The sequence below is a fragment of the Hyaloscypha bicolor genome (genome assembly GCF_002865645.1).
Source record: "Hyaloscypha bicolor E unplaced genomic scaffold K444scaffold_16, whole genome shotgun sequence".
Lineage (NCBI taxonomy): Eukaryota > Fungi > Ascomycota > Leotiomycetes > Helotiales > Hyaloscyphaceae > Hyaloscypha > Hyaloscypha bicolor.
The window spans coordinates 105,892-120,800 of record NW_020194518.1 but is presented as its reverse complement, the minus strand read 5'-3'; the positions used below and the strand labels follow the sequence as shown (position 1 = coordinate 120,800).

The following is a 14,909-nucleotide window of genomic DNA, read 5'->3' as shown; positions in this document are numbered from 1 at the left end:
GTAGCTGAGAGTTTTGGGGAAATTTTGACAAGATCACAATGTTCCACTGTTACGTCGACAGGTACGAGTTTACAATGTTCTGAGTTTTCTGGAACGATGAGTCTTTTAAATTCAGGATGCCCCAGGCCACAACGGAGCATTGGCTCCATGGTCAGAATGTAGAATATTATATCGCATAAGCTCGACGAGAACTCAATGACCTAGCGCTTTATAGTACATCTCAATCTTGTTTTGCCTTCCATAAAAGCCAATGCAGCACTAAGTCCATGCTAATTCAACGTCGAAACCATGCAGGCACAGCGCAGAAGGCACATAGCTCAAATAAATCCATGACAAGCTTTCGTCACCGTCGATTCGATCGACATTACCTCAGATCTTCTCATCACCATCAATTTGCTCAGCCTCTCCGCCATCTTCAACCTCAACTTCATTCTCCTCGCCAGCAGTATCATCTCCAGCCTCGCTCTCCTCACTTGGGACGTCGCCTTCAACTTCAGCTTCGCTCTCCTCAGTTTCGTCATAATCACTCTTCTTGCCTTTCTTGCCCTTTGCTCCCTTCTTTCCAACAATGGGTTTCGTCTTCTTGTTTGGACTTCCTCCAGGCTGCTTTCTCGCCTCGTTACGGGAAACAAGGTGCTCAATCGGACAATTGGCCTCGTCCCACTCTTTCGTTCCAGCACTGGTATTTGCTCTGCATCTGCCGCAAGTCTTACCGTGACGGAGGAACAACTGGTGTAGAGAATATTTCAGATGGTCCGGCACCCGAACTTCGCAATGACTGAATGTCTGGTCCCTCGTGGCCTTCTCAGGAACCCATCCAAGCCACTTGCAGTGGCGCCAAACATGAGTGTCGACAGCAAAGCTTGGACGCTTCATGCAGAACAGGATAGCACACGAAGCCGTCTTGACGCCAATGCCAGGTAACTTGGTTATCTCCTCCATGGCCTCATCCGTTGTCATCTCGAAAACATGATCCATTGTAAGCAATGACTCATCGAACCTTGTGAGCTCTACATCCTTTTGTCTTCGCGTCTCATGGTTTGCTCCGAGGGCATCTGCCGGCTCACCAGTCTCTTTCTCCTTAAGCAACTCGTCACGACGACTACGGTTCCGCTCATAGACCATTTCAAGGATCTTCTTTATATCAGTGCCCTTCGTCTTCGCCAACCCGCCGGACTTGATTGACTCGATGACGGCCGAGAGATCGGCTTCATGAACTGCATCCCAATTCACGCTTTCTTTGCCAACACCAGAGGCTCGCAAACCGAATTTATCGATCAAACCCTTCAAGGACAAGTTTGCATTGTTGGCCGTGGTTGATGCACTCAATCTTGTTCTGAGTATAGCATCAAGAAGGTCAGGAACTTCGCCACATCCGGCAATGTCCATGGATGGTGGTGGGACCACTTTTGGCTGTTCAACAGCACCATGAAGCTCTGAAAGCAACCGATTAACCTCCTCGCAAGCGTCAGGAGTAGGCATGGCATGTCCCAGAAATGGCGAATAGCCTGGTGTAAGACCGTAGGGGTGTTTCTTTTTTCTCTTCTTGGATGCATTTCCAGAAGCGTCAATCAGCTCATCGACCTTGTCGAGAACATCTTTTGAGGTGTCGAAAACTTTCCTCATGCGAGGAGTTCGTTTCTTCTTCGGCTTGTCCTCTTGGAAAGCCTCGTCCTTGATATCTCCATCCTCACCTACGATCTTGACAGTGTTGGCCGCACGGCGACGACCACGTCCGCTACGAACTGGAGTTTTTGGCGTTGACTTCTGGTCATCACGATTTTCGGCACCGTCGACCTTCATCAGGAACTGTGTGAGATTGGCATCATTGGTAGAATGCTCCGACTTGACTCTGTCTCCATTGGCCTCGAGCATCAAGGAATCAGCGCCCCTTGCAATGTCTCCTTGTCTGGGACGCTTGCCAGCTCGTGTAGGTTGGGCCTCATTAGATAATACCTGGTCAATGTTCGATCTATCAGCCAGATCACCCTTCTTGCCAAGTCCATGAGGAAGGACGTCCCATCCACCCGTAATGGGCTCAGGGACGGTTTTTCTTGTCTCCCGTTTCCTCTTGGCAGGGAAACTTGGTGTGGGACTCGGCAGTATTGCACCAGAACCTATGCCTTTCGAAGCCTTGATTTCGAGAAGGGTTGATTGTCCATTCTTGTCTGATCGATTAAATTAGTGATGAGTTCCATGACCTGGTTCCAAAACTCACATCCGTTGCCTGCCAAGGGTGTTGCAAGAGGAGATGAGAGGCTTTCTGCACCAAGGCTTTCCTCCAGGAACGCTGCCTCACGCTCGGCAGTAGCACGAGTAACTCGAGGCATTTTGAAGGGACCACAATTAACCAGACTGGTACGGAAGAGGCGGTGTGAAGTTGGAGTGGGCGCCAGTAGCCGGACGAAGAATAAAGAAGTTGCGGCAAATCGTGATGCGAAGGTGGAGTGGACGCCAGGAGGGGACAGGCAGAGAATAAAGAAGAGAGGAGTTGCCGGTGGGAGAGGGGGAGAAGAGGAGCGAAGTTAAAGGCGAATCCCGGTGTGGATACCGCAAGCTGGAAATGGCGGGTACCGTCAGGATTGATTAAGCCCAAGGAGGCGAGAACTGCGCACCAAGCTGAATATGGCAGGAACTGTCAAGATCTGTGAAGCCCAAATGCACGGGAACTGCACATTAAGCCTAAAATGGCGATTGCAGGCAAGATTTGTACCTCAACCCGAAAGATTTATACTTTAAGCCGAAAGCAGTGAGAATTGACAGCATAAGATGGGTGAGTAAGTGAAAGACCTTTTATAAATTTGGTGATTCTAGGAAGGTGCGTTGAAGATCTTGGCGGAAATTGACAAGGGAGACTGGAAAGCGAGTTCCCAAACATCGAACTGCTGGTACTTGTTCTTTGGGACCCAGATAAGAGGAACGATAATCAGGCAGGCTGGAAGGTTGCCGGAAAGAGTTCCTGATCGAAGTTTACTGAATACAAGGCGGGTGTAGTTGGAGTAGTGAGGAAGTTAATTTTGGAAGCGAAAAAGAGTTGTTTGTGATAGTGGTTCGATCGAGGTGCAACGAGGGTTGCTAAAGCCCGAGGAATGATTGCCGAACGCAGAGACAAGCAGGGGAGATTGGAAAGCGCTTCTTCTACTGATACTCAAGTTAGCCGAGGACATTCAGGGCATGCTATCCATCTCTGGAATGAAAGGTAACACTAAAACAAACATGACAATCTGCTTACCTTATGGACTCGAATGAGCCCTACTGTCAGAGAGCTTGCTCGAAGGAAACACCCTAGAACCTAGGTCGCCTCCAAGGTTTGAAGTGACCACAAGGTATTGTGATTTCAAGCCCAGATACACCGACTAATCGTCTCTATAGAAGAGAGGAAGTTGACCTAAACTGACAAAATCTGGAAAGGATACCGTGTCTACCCGAGGACAGGGGTAAAACCGAGTCGAAAACGGAGTTTTGAAGTTGCAGATCTCGAGCTGTCACACAACTCAAAGCAATCAGCAGAAACCCAACAGTTCACAGCGGAGTACCCTTCGCATGATATTTGCCTTTCTGCCGAAGGCGATTTGGATGGAATGGTGGAAAATGTTGAGGAAGAAGGGAAGCAGTCAATGACGATGATGAACAACAAGGCTGATCTACGTTCGAGGTCGTCTTAGCCTCGCGCTAGTAACTCGCTAATTAAGCGAAGGTCCGTGCATCGCCTCCTTTTACACTTCCCCTTCGGGCTATCACAGAGATTTTGAGTGGCATCAGCGCAGCTTGGTCCTGCGCCGTGCCAAAAAAGGACTTTACAAGGCAGTGTAATTCATCTCTTGAAGGAAGGGAGACAACATTTGGAAATACCTGCTTGGACCATATGCAAAGCTTATGATGGGAGAATTTTCGGAAAGGGATCACAGGATCTGCTTGGAGAGTATCTTAAAAGGGCAAAGATTCTACAGTACATGCAAAGCTAAACTCCATGAAAAGTCAAGGAGACCGCCACTTTTATGTGTACGATATCCAGTACAGCGTCAATTCTCCAACCCGAATTTCACTCATACCCTCTGTGAGGATCAGTAGCAAAGTTGTGCAAACTGTTATTACTGTCAGCTTCTACTCCCTTAAAAATGTTGGAACGAACATACCTGATATCGTGGCGGTCTCTGACTGGAGGTGTACCAGATTCCTCTCTCTCGCGTTTGCGTCTGGCATGTCCATTCGCATCTCCGTTTACAGTTTTGACGGTACCATTGATTTCTGGCACAACTTGGCCATTCACATTTACCTTAGCACCTTGTGTGACCATTGCCACCTCCGTTTCGCCGGCAACTCCGTGTATAATGGCTTCCTTTGCCTTCTCCAGGACCTTCATCTTTCGATTCTCGCCTCGAAGTCTTTCCAGGTGCTCAAAATATCCAGCTGTCACTGGAGTAACGTATTTACCGCAGAACACACCAATTTCAAACTCCTGAGCTGGGCCCCGGGGAGAGAGCTCAGCACAGGCTGCTTTCAGATCCTCAAGCGACTGATAAATGACCTCTTCGGCACCGATGTGCTCCGCAATTGCCTTACGATCTCGGTTGTGTGCTATGAGCTCCTGGGGGGAGGCGAGATCGATTCCGTAAATGTGGGCGTGCGTGATAGGAGGAGAGCAAGAAGCGAAAATAACTTTCTTTGCACCAGCTTCTCGGGCCATGCTAACAATTTCTCTGCTGGTTGTACCTCGGACGATGCTATCGTCGACAAGAAGTACAGTGCGGCCTTCAAATTCGGAAGGGATGGTACTCAGCTTTCGACGCACAGATTTCTGTCGAGCACCTTGGCCTGGCATAATAAAAGTTCTGAACACATAACGGTTCTTGACGAATCCTTGAACGTACGGAATCTTAAGTCGCTCAGAGAGGCTTGCTGCTGATGTGTTGGAAGTCTCGGGAATTGGGATGACCACATCGATCTCTTTGACGGTTTCCTCGTCAAGCGTACGGACTATGGTGTCTGCGAGCTTGTATCCCATATTTTGCCGACTGTGATGAACGCTAATGCCATCAATGATAGTATCAGGCCGCGCAAAATAAACAAACTCAAAGATATCTGGTGAGTACGCAAGCTGAGGAACAACTTGGCGAAAGACGGGCGCGGCGCCTTTTCGAATGATGACAGCTTGGCCGGGCAGGATGTCCACAATATTGGAGAAACCTAGTTGGCGCAAAGCAACTGATTCAGAGGCCATCATGAAATCGGTAGCTCCAGCTAAACTTCCCGATGGTCGAGATCCGAGAACGAGTGGTCGAATGCCGTACGGATCCCGGAAACCAAGAATACCAAAACCAGCTAGCATTGCAGTACAGGCCCAACCACCAGTGCATCTCCCGTACATCCGCTCCAAGCTGCTGAACAGGTCTTCTTCGTTGACACGAGCTTTTCCAGTCTCGTTGAGCTCATTGGCAAAAACGTTGAGCATCAACTCACTGTCGCTATCAGTATTGACATGTCTGTGTGCGTCCCTGTCCAAGAACTTTCGGAGGTCTTCGGCATTGATCAGATTTCCATTATGAGCGAATGTGATCCCGTATGGGCTGTTGACATAGAACGGCTGTGCCTCGGCGCTGGCACTGCTCCCAGCAGTAGGGTATCTCAAATGGCCCAGGCCCATAAAACCGGGAAGATCTTGGACCCGGCTACCATCGTTGAATACCTTTGCAGCCATGCCATTTCCCTTACACTGGTATATGCGGCCTCCCGAAGCACAAGTAGCTATGCCACACGCGTCTTGTCCTCTATGCTGGAGATAATAGAGAGCATCATGAAGGTCGGCAGCAGCAGTCGTCGAGCTGGGATCGTCGATATGGCCGAGGATAAGTCCTAGAATGCCACACATTGCGACAGCAGGTGATTTTGAGTTCTAGGAGTTCCTATCACCGTGTCAGTGTGTTCAGGAATGTAGCTGCTTGAAATGAGGGATAGAGATGTGTGTGGTTCAGGCAAAATTTTCATCCGCAACGTTGAATAGGAAGTCTAACATCTTAATAATAAAGTTTTCTATCATCATAACCACAGAAGACCATGCGCAAAACACTGCTGAAGACAGAAGAGAGCAGCAACTTACGTCAGTGTTGCTGTTGAAGAATTTTCTGTTCGAGACGCGTCTCGGATTAACTGATAACGGGGTGGGTTTAATGGCGGAAAGGGTGAAGCATTCTCAACCAAGGGGCTTCTTCTTCTCCGGAGGGGGGTGGTTCTCAAGTCGAGTGTGAAGTTGCGTAGCGTTGCCGGGAATTATTGGCCACATTTTGAAGTAGTTAGAATTCATCCCACTTCGCGTTGCGAACTTTTTATGTTCGTGGCTAGGCTCGGTTCCACCAAAAGTGGAATGTGGGGTGCAGCTAAACGGTTAGGATGACATTCCAGAACAAGCTGATGCTGCAGTCTGCTAATAGGAAAATAGAGAATTCCTGGGCTTGAGATTTCTGTTATAACATTCTGTAAAATTATTTCACAGTTAAACAATTCCTATGGTGTTCTCCTGGTGCGTTGATGTAAGAGGTTCCGATTGGCCAATCGATAAGGAATGGCGCTAACGTAACTTGATTGCCCGTGTTCCGATATGAAGCTTCTCCGCAACAAATTGCAATGTCCTCAAATCCCATTTCCTTCAACATGGCTAGCCTGGCAAAATTATGCTTGATCGAACACGGAAGGCAGAGGTTAATGGTTAAGCAATCATTTACTGCCATTGCCATAGATAGATCTCTTATTTCGGTCAGTCCTCGCCTCTAAAGAAGTCTTGCTTCAAGTTCTCATCATTTTCTGTCACATGTCTACAATGAAGACAAACTATCTCTATCATGTTTCAGTTACTGATGTTAACCAATCATCAAGTCATTACTTAGTCAGGAGCTAGGCAGCAGCGTATTTAAACACCACAATTATTGTCTTGTCAAATGTAGCGTCATTTTCCCTCATGGCTCTGAGCACAGCATTATTTCATTAGGATATCAGTCTCCTTTTGAATCAAAGGACAAAGGCTGACAAGAAACAACACTACTGTCGTCTTTTTATCTGTGTTGAATACCTGCAGACACCCAGGATCTATTGATAGACTAGACCATTGTCAGCCTTCAAGAAACACTTTCTAACGTCAAGAAAAGCAGCCTCAGAAACTATTGTCTCAGGTCTGTTGATGTTGTGAAGAGCATAAATCGTGATATTATAACCAGATCTTCGTCAGAAAGTGAGCAATGAGAGGCGTGGACCCTAACAAAGCTTGAATGAGGTCCCTTAATTAAGCAATTATAACTCTCCAGAAATTCCCAAGGTTTCCGATATCATCTGCGGGATATTCCAACTGCGGGGCAATCGTACAAGCTGACCGCCTCTGCAATTGAGCCTAGTTGGTGAATTATTAATCGAAGGAGCCTCATTCCAAGATACATCCCCTGACTTCCATACCTTCCGGTGCCCTCGCCTCCAGATCCCGTTAACCACAAAGACATCAAGGAGCGAATCCCAATACTACGCCGAGTTTCTGACTACCACGTTCCAGGAGGCATTGAATCTTTCACAGATCTGTCACATCTCAGAGTACCACATTTATCTAGTCAAATTCCTTGTTGCGGAAGCCTCCAGTCAAGGCGCCTACCTTCGACTAATTTCTTGTCGGAATACTTTCCTCCAAACTGCAGTTGTAAGGGTGACGCAGAAGAGCGAACCCTAATGCCAAAACAAATTTCCGTTCTGTGAGAGCATAGAAGGAATTAAAATCTTGTAGGTACTTCCTGCATCCTCGATCCGAGCCGGTGAATATCTCACTTTAAGGTTCTCCACTTCCCGTCATTATTCCCTCATACACTCTATCCTATATTGCCTTTTAGTGTCTAGACACTGAGGAGCGAACCCCATATCAAGAGAAAACCTCCAACATTACATAACCGCAAACTAATTGAAACCTGCACAGATCTTTCACATCGCGATGGCTCCACTCCGGCATCGATCTATCATCGTCATTGATGATGAAGATGATGTGGCAGTAGATGACGATTTGATAATCCATTATCATGGTATGATTCACCTTCCAGTTTCTGTTGTCATCTCTTCGATCAGAATCCTTTATCATCACATCACATCGAGCTGGCTGCAGCTGCTTCATGAAGAGTTCTGAGTGGATCGGATTTCACACGCTGGAGCTTGCGGTTCATCATTTCGTTACAGCACTTGTTAACTTTCCATGAATAGGACCCTCTTACTCATCTTCTTCGCAAGTCGCCAAGCCAGCATCTACTCCGGGAAATACCTCTCGTCAAACCACCCCTGCCGTTCAACATATCTCGGAATCTCTGGATAAACGTTGCACTTCGAAGTTACCCAAAGCTTCTATCGTTTCACAGTTTCGAAGTCTTGATTGGAGTCCTAAGACACCTCGATCAGAGAATATGACGCCAATTCAGCCCAACAAGCCCAGTCATGCTTCCAGAATCTCGTCGATGAGCAGCGCATCGAAAGAGCGTGAGAGATCATGTACTCTTTCGCTTTCGCCTACAGAGCAGTCATGGATCAATACATCAATGGGCGGAACTGCTGGAGAACCGATTGAACTTCTGGCCAATGACTCTGGTGGAGAAGCCGAAGGAAAAACAGCGGAACGCCCAAACAGAAAAGGGCGATCTAGGGACAACGGATCTTATTCTCTCGTCCCAAAGAGCGGAGCTGGCCAACTCCAGCAATATATCTTGCTAGATGACGATGACAAAGACGGAGATGAACCACCGAATGCACTGACTCGAAGTTTGAGAAGACTCCCCACCGCCGACGATGAGCTGATTGATCTTGAGGAAATCGAAGACGACTTGCTACAACTTGATGATCAAGTGCTGCAGATTGAAGAGGCTTATTTTGGAGAGGCAAGACCACAAGATGGCAGAAAACCTTCTAGAGCAGTGAAGATCGACCCCCGAAATACCGAAATTGTCTTCCCGTTTGTGAGAAAAGAGTCTCTCAAGCACATTGGCAGCACGCTCATCCCAAATAAGACAGTCGAGTTGAGTGATGGTAGCTTTCTGCGCATCAAGGATGTCGTACTCAACACTCAGACGAAGGCGGTGACATTACGTGGGCATCGACTTCAGAGAACTCGAGATATGAACGGGATGCTCGAGAAGAAGATGAATGAGTGTCTTCTTTTCCTTGAAGTTGATCTCGACGATCACAGAGACCCGCTGGCGCAAGCTATTGTTGAAACTCCGCTCACCGAGGTCGTCCAACTTCGGAACGTGCGATACACAAACGAGAAATTCCCCATCAATAGGAATTTAGACTTCAATGAGTTCAACACTAAAGATGCGGCGCTCGAAACTGGTGGTTTAACTGCTCGCTGGAAGTACACCTGCCGATACGCCTCTGCAATCAACAGATATCATAACACTTTTGAAGAACGATCCTTGGAGCGTCTCATCCTGGATGAGTGCACCAAGGGATATTCTACCCCAGACGCAGCTCGTCGATTCAAGTGGCGGGGTGAAACTATTCTTGGCGGTGCCTACCAACCTACTATTGACAAAGGGGGGGCCATCTTTCTTGCAGAGAGTCGCCAAGGGAGTATTGTCAGCATCAGAAGCTCAGAAGAAGCTGATGAATTTTCTCTCGTGCACGTTCATTCAATCGACGACTCTTCTGACGAAGAGGACCTCCGGAACTTCGTCAGAGAAAGCTGTTCCCATCCCAAAGTCCCCAAGCGAAAGCATAGCCAGCTAGGAGCTTCCTCTTCGAGGCGGGTCCCTAGCCGTGGACAAGGTCAGAAGAAAATGAGACGTGCAGAAGAGGAATCCGTGAAGGAAACCAGGGAGGAGATGTCAAGAATGAGTCTGCAGCCTGGTCAGAAAACGGGATCCAGGACCAACCCAAAGGTTATAGACCTTTCATCAAGGTTATCTGTTGCTATTGATCTCACCCAATCCGACTTGGCAACACCTCCTCGCAAAGGCTCAATACGAACAAACTCTCGCACCGTACGGCCACGAAGCATGAGAACCGCTGGTCAGAGGTTGACCTACGGTGACTCGTTCTGCGGAGCTGGTGGTGCAACTCGAGGAGCTGCTATGGCAGGTCTTCGCGTCATCTGGGGATTCGACTTCTGGAAGCGAGCGTGCGAGACCTGGGAGGCCAACTTCCCTTACGCAAGATGCTTTCGCGAGCCTGCCCACGAATTCGTTGACTTCGCGAAGCGCTATCCACATCTTGTCAAAGTAGACATTCTACATTTGTCTCCACCCTGCCAGTTCTTCTCGCCTGCTCATACGATCAATGGTGTTGATGATGAAATGAACACCGCAAGTTTGTTTGCTGTGCAGGCTGTGATTGAGGTTACTAGGCCGAGGATCGTTACACTTGAACAAACGTTTGGGATTAATCATCCGCGATTCAGGTTCTACTTCAATGCACTAATCCAAATGTTTACGGCTCATGATTTCTCCATCCGATGGGCAATCATTCCTTTGGCTCAATGGGTTTGTCTCTCTGCCATCTTTTATCTCCTAAAGCACCCGCTAACAAGCCACCAGGGTCTGCCGCAGCGACGAATGAGACTGATCATCATTGCCTGTTGGTAGGTCTTGTTCCAAAACTCCAAGCCTTGACCGAGACTGACCCCTTTGATTAGCCCTGGCGAAATTCTCCCAAGGATGCCAGCCGCAACACACTCTGAACTCGGTGGAGGCAATCCACCTCTGAAGCCCTTTACTTCAGTTCAATCCGCCCTCTCGACGATCCCTCCTCCGAATCCATTCCACCCCGACCCACTCCATGACCACGCTGCAGTCACATTCGCACCCAACAAGACCTTGATACCCTGGGACGCTAGTAAAATCCTTCCCCGAGCAATGACTACTAGTGGTGGTGGGAATTACCATCCATCGGGAAAGAGAGATTTCACCTTGAGAGAATATGCGACTTTGCAGGGCTTCCCACAATGCCATATTTTCAAGGGCAGCTATGTCAAGAAGCAGATTGGGAATGCGGTGCCGCCTTGCGTCGCGAAGGCGTTGTTTGAGAGCATCAAAAAGGATTTGGATGCGACTGATGGGGTGGAGGATGATGCGGAGTGGGTTGAGTGAGTGAGGGAAATAGTGGAATGGTGAAAAGTGTGGTGATTAGGCAGTGCGGTGAGAGTGTGCGTTGCTTTTGCATGTTTGGTTTGATTGCGTTGATATTTTCTCCCAATTTGCTGGGATGCTGACTGGATGCCGTCTGCCTGAAGTGCGCGAGATGAGGGCAAAGAAAGACAAGCTTCGAGAGCCAGGCAATGACCAGGCCAAAGAAAACATTGTTCTGTTGGGGCGAGGACCTCCAGATGACAGAAATTAGCGATAAAAGAATGATTACATGATGAGACTTTCAAACTCCATTGCATTTAATTGATATACTAAAGGCAGGAAAACATCAGACCCATGCATCTGATAAAGGGAAATAGCCCTCGCAGTTGAGACATAAAAAAGGACTTATTCTCCACTGTTCCAAGTCAAATCGAACATTTCAAATACTTCGAGTTATGGTACATTCAAAGCCCACGCCCCTTCAAATATCCTTAAGGGTCTAGAATATTGAAATTCCTCAGAGATAAATGTTTACTTGCCTTGGGACATTGAAAATTCGTGCTGCTTTTGTTCACTGCGAGAAGTCCCATCCCACGAGGAGGACTCGCATTTGTGGAGTAATGGACTTCCTATATGAAGAAGTTAGTCGATTGCTCTCCCAAAATCTTTTGTGAAGAATATAGGTGACAATTGGAAAGAGCTCAGTGATCTTGGTTAGAATGTTCATGACTTCAAAAAGTTCACTATTTTCAGTGCGTTTGTTGTAATCATAGCAGGGAATTGTGGCAGCATAGAGCTGAAAGAAGAAATATGAGGTTGCTTACCATTTATCCACAAATGACACCCTATACAGGATTCTATCTTTAGTATCAGTGAGGTTGGTATAGCAACGTCGGTTTCGAAAGAATGGAAGACAGATTCGTGAAGATAGGTAGATGCGGAGGTTCTGCGAGCCCTAGACCATTGCTTAAAGAGGTCAGCCGGAATTACTCGAAGATGCTGCGGTGATAGAAGCTTCTTTGGGAGGAAATGTTCAGAATATGTAAGATTGAATGTCATCCACGAGCACGATATAGCGACTCCGGCGAGAGTGCCACCATGCTAGGTCGATCGCAAATTATATCATCATTAGGAGTAGGGAGGGATCTTCGGGATGGAAAAGAGGAGCTGGGCATACTCACAATTAGCTTCCAAAAATCCGACATAACTGCTGCCGAGAACAAGGCCCTATAAATTCGTCCAGACGGCAGGAAAATCAAAGGGAGCACGTTGAGGTTCGACCTGTCAAATGTAATCGTGAGGACGTCAAGGTGTTGTTGCAAGAACTTCAAAAGTTTCTCGATTTTGAGCTTGGATTCAAGGCGCGCCTGCCCACATTTGGACTGGTGTCACATTAGCGCCACACGGAAGAAATTCTAGCGAGGCCAGGGCTCGGTAAACCACACACGAATTTTGGGAAATCGCAGGAGCGTCTCTTCAACCAAGCAAAACGACAAATCCTCGACACCAGCGCCCAGTACGTTTCCACAACTCTATCGCCAGTCACGAGTCTTCAAGCTGACAGGCATCCTCCAGAATCAATCACAATGGGTGACGCAGAGATCAAGGCATCATCTTGGAGACTGGTCGAGGTCGGCCGTGTCTGTCTCATTCACGGAGGTCCTTCAGATGGAAAGCTCGCAGCTATCGTTGAGATCATCGATCACAAGCGCGTATGTGGCATCGCACGAGTCGAAAAAATTGGGGGTGGGATACTAACTCACTCACAGGCTCTCATCGATGGTCCATCAACAAATACCAAGACTGCTGTCCCCCGTCAATCGATTCCTCTCGCACAACTCATCCTCACACCTCTTGTTCTCGAGAAGCTGCCCCGGGGTGCACGAACTGGTGCGGTAAAGGCGCAATGGGAGAAGGCCGGTATTGAAGCGAAGTGGCAGGAGAGCGCGTGGGCCAAGAAGCGCAGCCAAAAGGAGCGGAGACGACAATTGACGGATTTCGAGCGGTTCAAGGTTATGAGATTGAGGAAGCAAGCACGTTTCGAGGTCCGAAAGTCGTTGGCCAAGATCAAGGCTGTGTAGATGCGGTGATGGGTTTGGGATCGCGAGCATGACTGCATTGGGTTGCTGGATTCCTTTGCTTCTCAGGGAGCTTTGTATCCTACGTCAAATTTGACAGGCGTCACGAGCATATGGACTTCAAAAGACAATGAAGTGCTTCCTAGAAATAATTGCTGTGATTTTGGGCTGTGAAGGAACTGACTGTGCTCCGAGTGAAGAAAATGAGTTCAAGATTTACCCATCGATTTTAATATCTCACGTAAATCAAAATCGTAGCTACAGTCATTTTCAAAAATACAGGGTTAGTTATTGTGAAATTTGCCTTCTATGCTCTTCATCTTCTGGAGAAACTCGATATTCGGCAACCTAGGATATTTTAGCGAACGCACCCCACTGCACAAAGAGCTTCCTGACAACATCAGGGCCAGAACATCTCCTCCTACTCCACTGTCCATACTTCTAGGTGAGTTCCCATGGAATTTCAGTTAGAACAAATTTCGAAGTCCGGAAGTGCAGTTGAAAATCTGCCTAGTCTACAAGGTCAACCCTTGCGCACACGACAAAATATTGAAATCTTCACAAAGATCGGACAACGTCAGTCTGCTAACTTTTTCGACCGCAGACGTACCGCCCAGCATGTCGAACCCGCGTATCGAAGAGCTCCCAGATGATGAGCCCACGAAGAATGTCACCGCCGAGGATGAGGGATCCGAGAGCTCTGACTCTGAGGTTGAGACGGGCGAGAGCGGCCTTCCTGCAGGAGGAGCAATCGTCCACTCCCGCAACGAGAAGAAGGCGCGCAAGTCAATTGCTAAGCTCGGCCTCACTAGAGTTCCTGGAATCACCAGAGTCACTCTGAGAAGACCAAAGAACGTGAGTGGTCTCTATTTTCAATATTCAAGAGGCATGGCATGGAAACAACATCACCAAGGCTGTAGGAAAATGTTCCGGAAGCAGAATATTCTGCAGAGCCTGGCTCTCGACTACAATCCTTAAGGTACTTCGAAGGGCGCTTTGGCTAATCTGTATGCTCAAAACAGATCCTCTTCGTCATCAACCAACCTGAGGTCTACAAGTCCCCCACCAGCAACACATACATGTGAGCAATCTTGTCTATATTTGAAATGATGAAACAGCTTCTGACTCTCTTAAGTGTCTTTGGTGAGGCCAAGATTGAGGATCTCAACTCCCAAGCCCAAGCTTCCGCTGCTCAACAACTGGCTGCTGCTGAGGCTCACGACCACTCTGGACACGACCACTCGGGCCATGATCACTCAGGTCACGACCATGGCAAGGGCAAGGCCATTGATACGGGTGATGACAAGAAGGACGATGACGAGGATGATGGAGAGGAGGTCGATGCTACTGGTCTCGAGGACAAGGATATTGAGTTGGTCATGACCCAAGCAAGCGTCTCGAGGAACAAGGCTATCAAGGCATTGAAGGAGAACGACAACGACATAGTCAACTCTATTATGGCTCTCAGCATATAGGGTCCGTAACCAGTGAGGTTAATCTGGCTTGCAGTGGGGTACCTGGCTGATGGGGAAGCTGTGATGGTAGATGCTAGGACATGCCCTACATCCGGGGAGAAAACACATATTCTGAAATGCAAAAATGGATTGCATCTCCAGAAATTGTTAAGAGAGTGCTTTCGATCTTGTCTGATGTGATCCTTTGCTGCTGAGGACTGTTTGACTGGAAATCGGCTCCTTGAAGAACTCCAATCCTCTGGAAATGTAAACCAAGCCAAATCGCAAGCCATCGAAAACGG

The 14,909-nt window shown here is 48.0% G+C and overlaps 5 protein-coding genes across 5 annotated transcripts; 3 read left to right on the top strand and 2 right to left on the bottom strand.

Moving 5' to 3' along the window:
* Window positions 1-369: 369 nt before the first annotated feature.
* On the bottom strand, window positions 370-2,330 carry K444DRAFT_624845 (DNA glycosylase; the record flags this gene model as incomplete). The annotated part of the gene is made up of 2 exons (XM_024882454.1): window positions 370-2,168; window positions 2,219-2,330. The coding sequence occupies 2 exons, from the start codon at window positions 2,328-2,330 to the stop codon at window positions 370-372; spliced, it is 1,911 nt and encodes a 636-aa protein (XP_024742131.1).
* A 1,522-nt stretch (window positions 2,331-3,852) lies between these two features.
* On the bottom strand, window positions 3,853-6,367 carry K444DRAFT_650146 (Amidophosphoribosyltransferase). The gene is made up of 3 exons (XM_024885621.1): window positions 6,098-6,367; window positions 4,137-5,903; window positions 3,853-4,085 (listed from the first exon to the last, which is right to left on the bottom strand). Exons 2-3 carry the CDS (start codon window positions 5,867-5,869, stop codon window positions 4,043-4,045), a joined length of 1,776 nt encoding a protein of 591 aa, XP_024742130.1. The 5' UTR covers window positions 5,870-5,903; window positions 6,098-6,367; the 3' UTR covers window positions 3,853-4,042.
* Window positions 6,368-7,960: 1,593 nt separating this feature from the next.
* On the top strand, window positions 7,961-11,096 carry K444DRAFT_659510 (S-adenosyl-L-methionine-dependent methyltransferase; the record flags this gene model as incomplete). Its single annotated transcript, XM_024886361.1, has 4 exons — window positions 7,961-8,048; window positions 8,224-10,490; window positions 10,545-10,588; window positions 10,643-11,096. 4 exons carry the CDS (start codon window positions 7,961-7,963, stop codon window positions 11,094-11,096), a joined length of 2,853 nt encoding a protein of 950 aa, XP_024742129.1.
* Window positions 11,097-12,650: 1,554 nt separating this feature from the next.
* K444DRAFT_553065 (60S ribosomal protein L14) lies at window positions 12,651-13,435 on the top strand. Its single transcript, XM_024876604.1, has 2 exons — window positions 12,651-12,787; window positions 12,845-13,435. Exons 1-2 carry the CDS (start codon window positions 12,662-12,664, stop codon window positions 13,154-13,156), a joined length of 438 nt encoding a protein of 145 aa, XP_024742128.1. The 5' UTR covers window positions 12,651-12,661; the 3' UTR covers window positions 13,157-13,435.
* A 97-nt stretch (window positions 13,436-13,532) lies between these two features.
* K444DRAFT_607783 (nascent polypeptide-associated complex, alpha subunit) lies at window positions 13,533-14,896 on the top strand. The gene is made up of 4 exons (XM_024879237.1): window positions 13,533-13,598; window positions 13,758-14,008; window positions 14,176-14,234; window positions 14,289-14,896. Exons 2-4 carry the CDS (start codon window positions 13,772-13,774, stop codon window positions 14,626-14,628), a joined length of 636 nt encoding a protein of 211 aa, XP_024742127.1. The 5' UTR covers window positions 13,533-13,598; window positions 13,758-13,771; the 3' UTR covers window positions 14,629-14,896.
* The last annotated feature ends 13 nt before the right edge of the window (window positions 14,897-14,909 follow it).

What these genes read in the sequence shown, in the direction of transcription:
- K444DRAFT_650146 (XM_024885621.1), bottom strand. Translation starts at nt 5,869, where the DNA reads ATGTGTGGCATTCTAGGACTTATCCTCGGCCATATCGACGATCCCAGC. An exon ending in AGAGACCGCCACGATATCAG is followed by an intron (nt 4,086 to 4,136) that starts GTATGTTCGTTC and finishes CAGTAATAACAG; the next exon opens with TTTGCACAACTTTGCTACTG.
- K444DRAFT_553065 (XM_024876604.1), top strand. Translation starts at nt 12,662, where the DNA reads ATGGGTGACGCAGAGATCAAGGCATCATCTTGGAGACTGGTCGAGGTC. An exon ending in AGATCATCGATCACAAGCGC is followed by an intron (nt 12,788 to 12,844) that starts GTATGTGGCATC and finishes ACTCACTCACAG; the next exon opens with GCTCTCATCGATGGTCCATC.
- K444DRAFT_607783 (XM_024879237.1), top strand. Translation starts at nt 13,772, where the DNA reads ATGTCGAACCCGCGTATCGAAGAGCTCCCAGATGATGAGCCCACGAAG. An exon ending in CTCTGAGAAGACCAAAGAAC is followed by an intron (nt 14,009 to 14,175) that starts GTGAGTGGTCTC and finishes TGCTCAAAACAG; the next exon opens with ATCCTCTTCGTCATCAACCA. An exon ending in CCCACCAGCAACACATACAT is followed by an intron (nt 14,235 to 14,288) that starts GTGAGCAATCTT and finishes GACTCTCTTAAG; the next exon opens with TGTCTTTGGTGAGGCCAAGA.